Below are 12,022 nucleotides of genomic sequence, written 5' to 3' on the forward strand. Positions count from 1 at the left end.
AGACGTTATCGCGATATTTCTGTTTTCTGTTTCTTGTTAAAACTTACATAAAAGCACGATTCAAAAGACATGGTCGATCAATTACAAAATTTGTATATCCTTTCGTATATTCCATTACGTTGCATTATGAACTCTAGTTCTTTTATTATTTGGGAACATTCGTCTGTTCTATTATTTTCGATTCTGACGTGATTATTTGCTACGTTACCTTGTATTGCGAATGTGAATGTTACGTTGTGAAAGGAAAAAAAATGGAAAGGAATATATTTCGTACACCATTCTGTATTTCGTACTTCTTGGAAGGAAAAAGATGAGAAGAAGAAAGAAAATATTCGTAGGTTTTACGAATATTAATAAAAGGAATAATTATATTTACGTTATACGAGGAGAGAATAAGTATAGATTAACACATCGACTTGCGAGCATATTATTACACGATTAATCGATTGATAAGTTATTTTTAATTTTTTTCGGTGTCTTAGTAATTATCGCTTTGATTATAAATCGCATCGCGTTGAAAATCTGTTCCCCTGCCATTCTGGAAAATTACAAAAATGTCGTGAATGATTTTTGTACGTTAGGAGAGTATTTAAGGAACGACGAAATAATCGCGCAATGAATAGCGAAGTAAATATATACCACATACAGTATACATCATCATTAACTGCTTGCAGCAATGTCTTTCATGTACCATAATGGCAACTTCTTTGGGGTCTACAGTCTTGAATTTTTAAGATAATTTTTCTTTATAATTTCTCGTTATTTTCATACTTCATACTCGTTTATTTCTCTCTTAAAATAACTCTAAAACATGTATAGGTGCGCTTCGCGAAACTTTTTCCTGTTAAAATAATTCAACATTAGATAATAGACTAATAGACTAATTTTTGAAAAAAAATGGATATTTCTGGTATATAATAACTAAAAATTGTTTGTTTGATTGGCAGTTGTATTAAAGAAAACGGAATATACATGCAAATATAAATGCAAACACAAATGTATTTTATTTCTTTGGTTAAAACATATGTATTATGGGATACTTAAATAATATTCTCTGCTGCAGAAGTCGAAATAAAAATTTGATATCACTAGACTACAGAGTTTTATGTATTTATAAGAAAGTTAAAAGTGTAAAAAGCATAAAATGCATACAATATGTGAAAATATATGTAGATAGATATGCATAAAATATCCAAAGAATAGCAGCTGTTATTTGGTGGATGAAACTGTCTCTAGCCCAAATTTAAAATTCTTTTAATGAATTTGCATAAATATCTGCAGCCTAGAAATCATCATTCCATTTATGCGAGTATAGGGATTAGACGTAACGCTCATTTTGTCTTCAGTTGCTCTTACCAAATATTACTATATACATACGCGCATGTTTAATTATCGTTTAATTCAATTATAATTTCAAAAAATTCAGAGATATAACAGCCAAGTGTGTGTGTGTGTGTGTATATATATGTATTATTTTTCTTAGACATTTCAAGACATGATATCTACAAATCATATTTTGATCCTTTTTAGAATTTCCTAATCGTTTTTGAACCGTAAAAAGAATTTTTATCTATCAGTCATTGATAACAGAAACGGCATTTTTCTTATATAAAGAAAACATAATGCACGTAAAAGACAATCTATATAGATAATAAGACAATAATTTTCAGAAAGATGCATAACGATTTTATTGAAATATAATGTATAGTAGTAATGTAGTTTTAATAGTATACTATGGTGTATTTGTGGAACGACAATGTTAAAACGAAACCACGTGGAATTTTATGAAATGAAATTACACGTCTGACAATAATTATTTAAGAATTATAGTTGGGTACAGTGAATATTAAAGAAAAATTATACCTTTCAGATTTCTCAATGGAGAGTTCCGGTGGAGACAAGCAAAACGAGTCGGACGAATGTGATGTGACTGCCAATAATCAGCGTCAGAACAAAATGACGGGTCAAGAAGACATTAACGTGAAGATAAGTAAGGATTTAGAGGAGCAAGAGGCGTTGAAGAATTTAAAGAATTTAGAGAATATCAGTCAAAATGACGAGGCTTCGAATAAATTATCAAAGGCTGTGTCTCAAGATTCTCAAGACGAAGATGACGACGTGGACGAATGTAAAGGCTCCGACGAAGACGAACTCAAAGAGGAAAAAACTGATGGGAAGAAAGACGAGAAATCATCGAGTAGTACAACGTCTACCAGCACTTCTGATGACGAGTCTGAAACCAGTTCAGACGATAAGACGGAGGCTTCGAAAACCGAGCAAACTAAGACGGTTACTTCAGAAGTCAAGAAAACGGATCAAACGACGAAAAACGACGACACGACGGATGACAGTGATATCGAGGATGACTTGATTTCAGCTATCAATTATAATACTATCACCTCTTTAGCTGCTCTTAAGGATATGCTGCAATCTTCTGGAGAGGAGTCAGATGGTGTGGATAGTTTCTTTCATCATTACTTCCTCTCTCACGTGAACAGATTACCATCAAGAAATCAAACGCATAGTCCTTATCCGTGGGGTAGACGATTGTCTGAGTGCAGGGAAGAGGATGAATACGAAAATGAAGACGGTAAGAAAGATAATATACATACATAATATTAGTATTTATTGTATATTACAATATACAATATCGCAAGTTAGGTGTATACTTATTATTGCTGAATCTTGTCCTTTACGTTGTATATATATGTCTTTATTTCGGCATGTTGCCAAGAAATGGTCTCAGTTTTACAATACTAGCTTATTTAAAATATCCTCCCTCTCATACTTCACCCACTTGCGCCTCTCTCGCTTCTCTTTGGCCTTGTTACTATCCACTTCAACTTGCTATAGCAAATTATATTCTATTAATATAACCTGTAAATATACCGTACTATTTTTGTTTCTCTAACTCTATATTTATACCCCCTCCCATCCCTTTGTACTTTTACTTTCGTCTTTTTATTGCACTATCCTCCTTTAGTATTGTTCCTTATATTCTATTTCTTAAACGTTGCATCTCCTTTCTTTTTCTTTCCAGCTGCCTGTACCATTCCATCGTTTTCTCTTTAATCTCCTCCGTAACTATTTTCCTTTCTTTAAGTCGTCCTTTGCACTGTCTGATTTGTTTAACATTACAGTTCTTTGTCAATGACTATTTGGTATGTTCAATTTGCGTGTAAAAAGATTTTATTATCATTATTATTCTAATATTTAGTTAATATGCTAAGTTTTATTTATACAAATAATTGAACAAATAAATTCTTATTTATTTTAAAGTTCTACCATTTTTAACTCTTAACCGCTTCCCAACCATGGACGAGATATGTCGTGACGCAATATGGATCGTACGGATCCATATTGATGTATACAAATCGTATGGATGTCACGGATGTATTGTCCCGCTACACTGTATCGTTTATACGGTGGGCTACTATGAACGAGATATCTCGTATATTTATTTATCAGAACGAGAGATCTAATTCGAAAAAATATTAATTCACAAAACCTCATAGCGGATGAAAAGCATATTGTTTTAGGAACACATATTGTTTTTAAATATCTCGTCTATGGTTGAGAAGCGGTTAATTGCTACTGTGGGATCTAGTTGTGGAGTACTCAACTCAGGTAATATAAACACTGTCGTTATTTCGTTCCAAAGTAACACACGATGCAAAGCTTCCGTAATGTTCAGTTAAATTGAACTTTATAATCATAAGCTATAAATTACGATTCAAATTTTCATTGAGATATTTCAAGATCTTATAAAAAATTAATATATCCTGCTCTCACCGTTGAAAATGTAAAAGATAAGAGAAGAGAAAAAGAGTTAATTATTTATTTACTAATCTTTTACATAAAGAGAAATGAAGTCAAATTTTGGAAGGAAAACAAATATTAAGTTAGTTGATAATAGCATTACTTAAACGGGTTTTATTCAAATAAAATGTAGTTACTATTGGCAGTTAAAATTGTTATTTAATCTATTATCTGTTTAAATATATTTAGATGGATAGATTATTACTATAGATAGATTTCATGGTTCATGAAAGTCAGCGAAAATTTTCATCGCGTAAATGAAAATATTATTTAATTCACAATATTCAAGTGCCTTGTTTCATAGAGAACAAAAAGATCGAAATATCAAAGAAATGCAGCGTATTTTTTATTTTTCTCGAATAAGTATCTTTAATATTTCAATGCAGATTTTCCACACGCATTGACATGTTTCCAGAACGTTTATTTTTCTTGTTTACATAGAATCTGCTGAATCGTGTTATCTTGCCAGGAACATTTTTCATATCATTTGGCATTAATGTTGTTAAAACTTGTTCTTTTAAATTTCATTACTTCATCGGTTATCTCATATCTATCTTAATGTATCATAATGTATCGATGATACTGAACTCGTTGCCTTTTAATTCGCAGGAAAAAAATGATCGATAGAAAATTGTATTGTATGCATAAGTTATGGTATATCTGATTTTATGGCTATCTGCTGCCTCATTAGTTGTTTAAAGAATATGCAAACTCGTTTGTTATATTAGAATATCAAACGTTATGTAAAAACGTTATGTAATTACGGAAAGAGCTAAAATCTGGTTAAGTAACATATTAATGTTAAAATTACATTATGATGTATTTGTTATTTAATAAATTACATTTTTGCATACAATTTGAAAAGAAAGATCTTAATAAGGCATAAATTTCGATAAGATGGTAATCATATAGCGGTAAACAATTAATGTATCAATATAATTAGATATTTTTTTCTTCTGAGACATATATACATACCTACATAAGTTGATAACATATCGGTATTATTAGGTTGTAAGTAAGCCTTCCATACACCTTCTTTCATTTATTATTTTTATCGAAGTACTATTATATTTTTACACAAATAAAATATGTTATTTCATGTAAGAAATTACATTTTGTTAAAAATTTTTACAATCTTAATGTTAACTTTACTCGTGATATACAAAGCAGTTTGGCTTTATTTGCGCACAGCTACTTTACTCTACTATACCTAACTAAGGAAGAAAAGTAAATAAATTAAAGGAAGAATTTGTCATAAATCTACACAAACTTCTGCTGTTTAAATAAATATATATTATATATATAATAAATATATTGGTTTTTGCATTAAATCACGACACAAAATATGTATTCCCGTGCGTTTAAAGTACCTTGAAGTGGGATAGAAAGAAATTTATTTATACACCATATATGCCCAATATTGTACAACTGCTGTTTAGTTTAGATCGTTAGATATTCAGCGAATATCTATTATTTTATCTTATTCCTATATTTAGTTATCTTTTTATAGAAATTTTTGTACAAATTAGGTACATAAGCTAAAAAAAGACCTTAACAAATTAATCTTATTATCGAATCTTTATGTCTCAATTTTTCTTTCGTTCCAGCAAATAAAAAGATTTGTAATGTTTGAAGAAAAAAATTTCAGTGTAAAATTGTGTGTGTGTGTATATATATAAGAACGATTATTTCATATTTTCTTCAAATCTGAAAATCTGTTTGAATCGAATATTATTTTAAAGACATAACAAAGTCAATTAGGTATATGTGAATAAAATGAAAAATTAATTTTTCGATATAATTACTTTTCAGCAGTTAATCTCCTCCAGCAATTTTCCTCATTTCTTTCGCTACGATTTAAAATGTTACATGTTTCATTATAAGAACCTGATTGATTCTCTCCGATCGTTTGCAGCCATTGCCAGCGTCTATGGAAGATTGCGAGGAAAGCAGCATGTTACGAAACATGATTCGAGCATTAAAACGCGCTAAGAGCTATTAACAGGGGCTCGTACTCGTTCAATGAGAACTAAGATTAGCGTGCGACTAGAGGTTTAACTGTGTTTAGTTTCGTTTTGCAACGTTTTTACTATCACTGCAAGAAGACACTTTATTTTTCGATAACGATATGTTATATTTATTATTATCAAAAAGGGAAACGTTATACATACATACCTTTACTTTTCTTTTAATCGCTATCATTACCATTAAAAATCAGTTAATATCATTGATGCTTTATATTTCAGAATAATTTTTACCAATCAAATATACCATGTCGATAAGTTTAATGACAACGCGTTACATTTTCCATTCATTTAATTTATTTTTCTCGTGACTACCAATCGAAACGACTTTTTATTTGCGATATACGAGAGCAACGCGTTTACTGTTTGCGAATTACCCACTTCATGGAACACAGCTAGAGATGCGAACAGTTACTTCATTTAGCTGATGTTTATTTATAGAGTGCCCCCGGAAGCATAATATTCCACGTTTCCAACGATGTAATAGTTCCAAGTGCTTGCGAATCTTCCACGTTCTCTTTCCTTATTCAAATCGGCAGCCCGAACAAGTTTAATAGTTGTTTTTCTTGAATTATATCGCTGCCCGTTAATATTATGCATGTTTTGTCAGCCACGGGAATAGATATTCGTGCGAAGAAAAATATAATAACAGACGACGTACAACGCGACATGTTACGATGCTGCATGATAGAGTCTGGCAAATTGTGCAAACGAACGTGTGTCGACTCGATTCACGCAGCTCAATGCTCGGTATCAGACTTTATAACAGTGAAAGGAGCGGGTGTTACAAGTGCGACCGACTCAAATAATAGCAACTTTGTCGATAATTAAAATTGGACAACGAGATCGCCACCAGGAATGTTCACCGTTAATTCGTACTTATTAGAAAATTTTATGTCATTTTCATATGCATAAATTATTACCTAGTTTAGTCAAATCAGTCTGGCATGCATTAATTTTGGAAGTAGCGAGGTAAGTTTCGTGCTATTCCTCATACTCCTCTTCTACGAACAGTATTCCTATTCTTGATAGGACAGTCGTGATAGGACAGAACGTGACAGTCGAAATACACTCGCAGCAGAAATTGATTATACACCAGAAAACAATAAAAAGGGATATAAACATGTGTCCTATTTGTTTTTGTTTATAAGATTTAATGAGTTTTGTGCCGCATTATTTGTTTTACAGAAGATGCTCAAAGAGACCATCATGCATTCCAAGGCAAACCTGCGAACATCGTATCGTTAGATGTTAGGTTTATCCTTAGATTTCAGTGATCGCTGTTGCCTCCTATCGCATTTTAGCGAATAGCTAACAAATTTTTATATGAAAATTTTCTAAATATATAAATGGATTGAAGCTTCGGTTTTTTTTAAATTTTTATTTGAAGAAAAATAAACAAAAATTCGTTAAAAATTGAAGATTGCCGAAGACTTAGCTGTCATACTAACATATGTATCACAATAGAATGTCTTACTGGCATTTTAACTTCAACCTGTCTTAATAAATGACGCATGTTTCTAGACTGTTTCTAGATTTCTACGAAACACGTAGGATTTTCCAGTTTTTCTTAAAATGAAAAAATACTAAATAGGGCACATTCGTACTAACAAGAAGGAGGGCAAAATTGTCGTAAAGTTGAACAACGTCAGGCCAAGTGGCACCGATAATCCTTCATAGTATGTGGTTGCTAACATACGTTTTTTTGTGTTTCAGTGAAAAACTTGGAAGCATCGACCGCGGAAAATGCTAGTGAAAGTAAGAAGGATGTTGCGAAGACGGAAGAGTTGGACGAAAAGAACGATAGTGACTCTTCGAAAGCTTCTAGTCCGTCTACTTCAGAGAAATCCAGCTCTGAGAAAATCGATCAAAAGTCGAATCCTACCCCCAGTATATCCGAACCGAATACCCAAACTACCATCCCTTCGGTGACAACGACGACAACTTTGACAACTACCTCGACGATCACATCGACGACGACTGCTACGACAACTACCTCGTCATCTAGGTTTACGACCTCGACGGTTACTTCACCGACGTCCACCACGAAGCCTCCTCTAAGAAGAAGGCATACCACTGGCCCTGGGATGACCTTCCCAGCCACGGACCCGCCGACCTATTCGACCAGTATGACTTTCTCGAGGACCAGTCCTCTGCCTAGTCCTCATCTCGATAAAAGGTTCTTCGACAGCAGTTTGATAGAAATGAAGAGTCAAGCGAGTAGTTCTAGCACTCTTGATTATGATTCGACGGAGGAAGTCTGGGTTCGCAGGGTAGATTTCGTTCAGGAGAGAAAGAGAAAGGTAAGTGAAATTGTTTCTGCCAAGTTATATATTTAATTTTTTGTGGAAATTCAATCACATCTTTTCAAGAAATGAGGCTTTGTCTGATCATGTGGGTTGTTAATGATGGTATTAGTATCACGGTAGGAAATATTAGGGGAGTAAAGGAAAGCTATGCTAAGACTTATTGTTAGATGTTCTAGGTATCTACATATTACATACATTGGTTATGAGAGGTTTTATCTATGAGGAAAGTCGTCTTAGGGATAGCTGGATTAGATAGATGATTGAACAAGAGAAACGATATGCTGATGCTAGTGACAGTGACACCGTAACTTACTCACTTTATTAATGGATAATAGAAATGTAGTTGAGAAAATATTATTATAAAAAATAATCTTTTGGTTTATTCGTAATCATTGTTCCTTTTGTTTTTAGTGCTAATTAGTAAACTAGGTATAGGTAATTGTGAGCCAATTTTGAATTATCTGAACTGTTTATTCATATAGTTTGATAAAATTTGATAGTCATTAGATAAAATCGATAAATTTCTATTTCCTATGCAATTTTTTTCTATACTGTTACAAATATCTAAATATATTCTAAAAAGTTTCTACGAAGACATCAGTTTGAAAAAGTCAATTCTTAGTTTTAAGGCAATTTTAAGACAATGGTTATTAAATTTCTAAGAGATTTCTGGAGATTTCTGGCGATTTCTGGTATTCTGGTAACTCATTACTAACCAAAAAATATTCTCATCGCCAAAAATGATGATCTGTAACTAAAAACAATTTCCGTCATGAATGATGGTTATTTATAAACAAAATGATTTCGATCATTTATAATTGTTATTCTTAAGCAAAATCGTTTAAATTCTGATTTTCATACAATAACTTTACATACATATGTAAGTTAATTAGGTTGTATTTTATATTAATATAGATTTTATTTTTTTACAAACATTCATATTAATATATATATTTATATATATGCGAAAATGGACGGTGACTGAAGAATCGCGGAAATTGAAGATACAGTTTCAAATTACGACATGATTGTTCGTTTATTTTCTTAAATAATGAGTATGAAATATCTTTTTATACATAAAAATAGTTGGTCACAAGGTTGTTTACGAGTCGATGATACTTTTCATCTAAATTCCTTGCGTTTAGGCAGGAAATTATCAGCAGCGATAATAATGTTCGTTTCCGGTTAGAACGGAGAAAGAACGTTGCTTATTTTGTGAAGGTCTGCTGTTTTGTTGCTTCTTATATCTTTTAAAAGAAATAAATTGCATGAAGATAAAGTAAATGTGATGGAAATAGTTCGTTGTTAACTATTTAAATTGTCGTTCACGATTATACATATTCGCGTAGTTGTACATCATAGTAAGGTGTGGTGGATTGATTCCTTACTTCACGCGTGATTTCACAAAATGACTTGCATTTTAATTTATTTCTTTATTTTCCATAGTCCTTCCCTCTGGGTTAGAACTGTCTTTCAGTTACATTTCCCTTTGATCAAACGATTTGTATTTATATAGTAATTCTTTTCTCCTTTTCAAGTATTGGAAATAATCTTTAAGTAACTATTAATTGTTAATTATTACTTCGTTAGATGCTTAGTATAAAAAGAACTTGAAAAGAATATTGTTTAAGACAAAATTTTATTTTATTTTAATATTATTACATATAATCGTATTTATTGATGTCGATATATGATATAATGAAATTTATTAGTAACTGTGCTTTATAAATCAATTTTATGTATGTTACGTATGTTTTTACCAATATTATTATGTTTTAAAGCAGTTTTATAGTATGTTCTGCAGTGAAATACTGCAGATTTTTATTTATTTATGGGAAATTTAAAAGTGTAAGTGTGCAAAGAATGCACATAATATACAATAATATGCAATGGGGAACTTGTAATGGTATCTAATAGTGAAAATAAATTTCTACTCAGATTTGATTTCTTTCGTTCTGGTAGTAATACATATTGAGTAATATTGGCAGAAACTGTCTTTAAGGAAGTGATATGTATAGTCGCACGAATTTACTTCAATATCGAAATCCTAAGGATTCAAATTCTCGGTAGCAGGTCTTTTTTGAGATACAATTCATTACCAGTAAGAGGTCTATAGATATGACAGAATTAGTTTTCTAACTTTGTCAATTTTTCAATATTTATTTTTTTTAAGAATTTTTTTTAAGAAGAGTAAAACATGCGAATCATGTAAAACAGTTTTCGTAAATAACAAGTGTAACGAACGATCCTGAACATAAACAGTTATTGCGTAGTTGTGTGACGAAAGGTGTGATACATTGGCCTCAAGAAACTTGGAGGGCCTTACCTTCTTCTTCTTTAAAGTGTAGATTACCTTACTATCACTAAGTGTCAGGGCAACGAACAGAGATCTTCGTAACAAAGTCTTTTCTTATTTTTAAAACAACAAAGGATATCCATAGAACGTGAAATAATTGCACAAAATTTTTGTTTTAATTAACAAATCTTAAGGTTCAATAAATGAAATTATCTCAATTTTTATGTTGATTACAGATATTTTTTTGATTAATATTTCGCCTTAACAGAATGTGTATGTTTTAGTTATTAGTTTTTGATGTGAATTTATTTTTTATTTAATATTATAATATAAAATTAGAAAAATGTATTAGTTTAAATCACAAAATATAAAAAAAACATTTGATGTCAAGAGTAAAGATCGACATATGTGTATACATATATACGTAAGTATGTACTTATACTACTGATCAAAAGTATACACATATTTACAATTAGTTATTTTTGATAAGATATAATTTAATTACAGAATCATAAGTAATGAACTGTGTGTTGATAAACAGTCAGTATATTCTGTATTATAAGAATATTTCCTTATTAAAACACGGTAAAATTAATTTTAAAGAACTAATAAATATGAAAATTTGTAAGAAAGCATTCTGAGGAAAATGTCTATCCCCAGAGACTATCTAGTTTTTAAGATCTAAATTGTATAAAAAGATTTGTCTAAAGTCACGAAAAGACTGTTGTTATCATCTACTTGAACACTAAAAAAATTAAGAATTTAAACATTTTAAATGAATTTCAAGTAGGAATTAGATATATCGATGAATCGTATGTATGTAATATATGTATGTAATATTTAATCTTAGTATACTGCCGGAAAATTTCTAAACAGATAATTAAGGTCTATTATTTGAAAATTCTATAAGAATACGATAAATATTACTTTATATATTTACTGACTTATATATTTTACTAACATTCATGCATCGTATGTGGAAATTTGACTAAAGACTAAACAAAGTATTTAGCATATTTAAAATATTTAAAAACATATTTAAAATACTAGCATATTTAATTTAAAAACACTGATTATAGTAGATAAGTTCAAAAAAGAAATATCTTACTTTCGATGATACGATAATGCTAATGGTAATAATAATCATTAATCTCCGCATGAGATTAGAGATCAATTTACAACATTTATCTACATACTATTAAGAATTGCATAAAATCTTAGGTGGAAATGTGTGTAAAGGTGTTCGAAGTTTGTATTTCTAAATTTTCGATATCGTTCGATCCAGATCTCGATATGTGACTTTAATGTTTCAATTCAATGTTTCGTGGGTGAGGTTAGGAGACAGGGGAACGTAGGTACAAGGCTTCCTTTAAGCTTTATCGATTCGGTTGAAAGACGAATTACAATGCGTTGAGGGCTATTATGACTATGACGGATACGTCGACACGTAAGGTCTCCTTTGCGAATGCTTCCCGTACGTGGATTGTTGGCTCAATTAGTAACGCATAGAGATTAGGTTAGTAAATAAATCGTACGAAAGACGATTTGTAATGAAGATAAGACAATACATGCGA

General features: G+C 31.0%; 1 protein-coding gene across 1 annotated transcript in view; it reads left to right on the forward strand.

Moving 5' to 3' along the window:
• The window catches only part of LOC117241997 (serine-rich adhesin for platelets), a 132,505-nt gene that overhangs the window by 30,868 nt on the left and 89,615 nt on the right, over nucleotides 1-12,022 (forward strand). The window contains exons 2-3 of the mRNA XM_033508322.1: nucleotides 1,871-2,590; nucleotides 7,560-8,146. Of these exons, the coding sequence (XP_033364213.1) occupies nucleotides 1,879-2,590; nucleotides 7,560-8,146 (1,299 nt within the window). The 5' untranslated portion in view covers nucleotides 1,871-1,878. The remainder of the gene's footprint in view (nucleotides 1-1,870; nucleotides 2,591-7,559; nucleotides 8,147-12,022) is intronic.

This window comes from Bombus vosnesenskii, unplaced genomic scaffold (assembly GCF_011952255.1).
Source record: "Bombus vosnesenskii isolate JDL3184/JDL3185 unplaced genomic scaffold, Bvos_JDL3184-5_v1.1 scf7180000016262, whole genome shotgun sequence".
Classification (NCBI taxonomy): Eukaryota; Metazoa; Arthropoda; class Insecta; order Hymenoptera; family Apidae; genus Bombus; species Bombus vosnesenskii.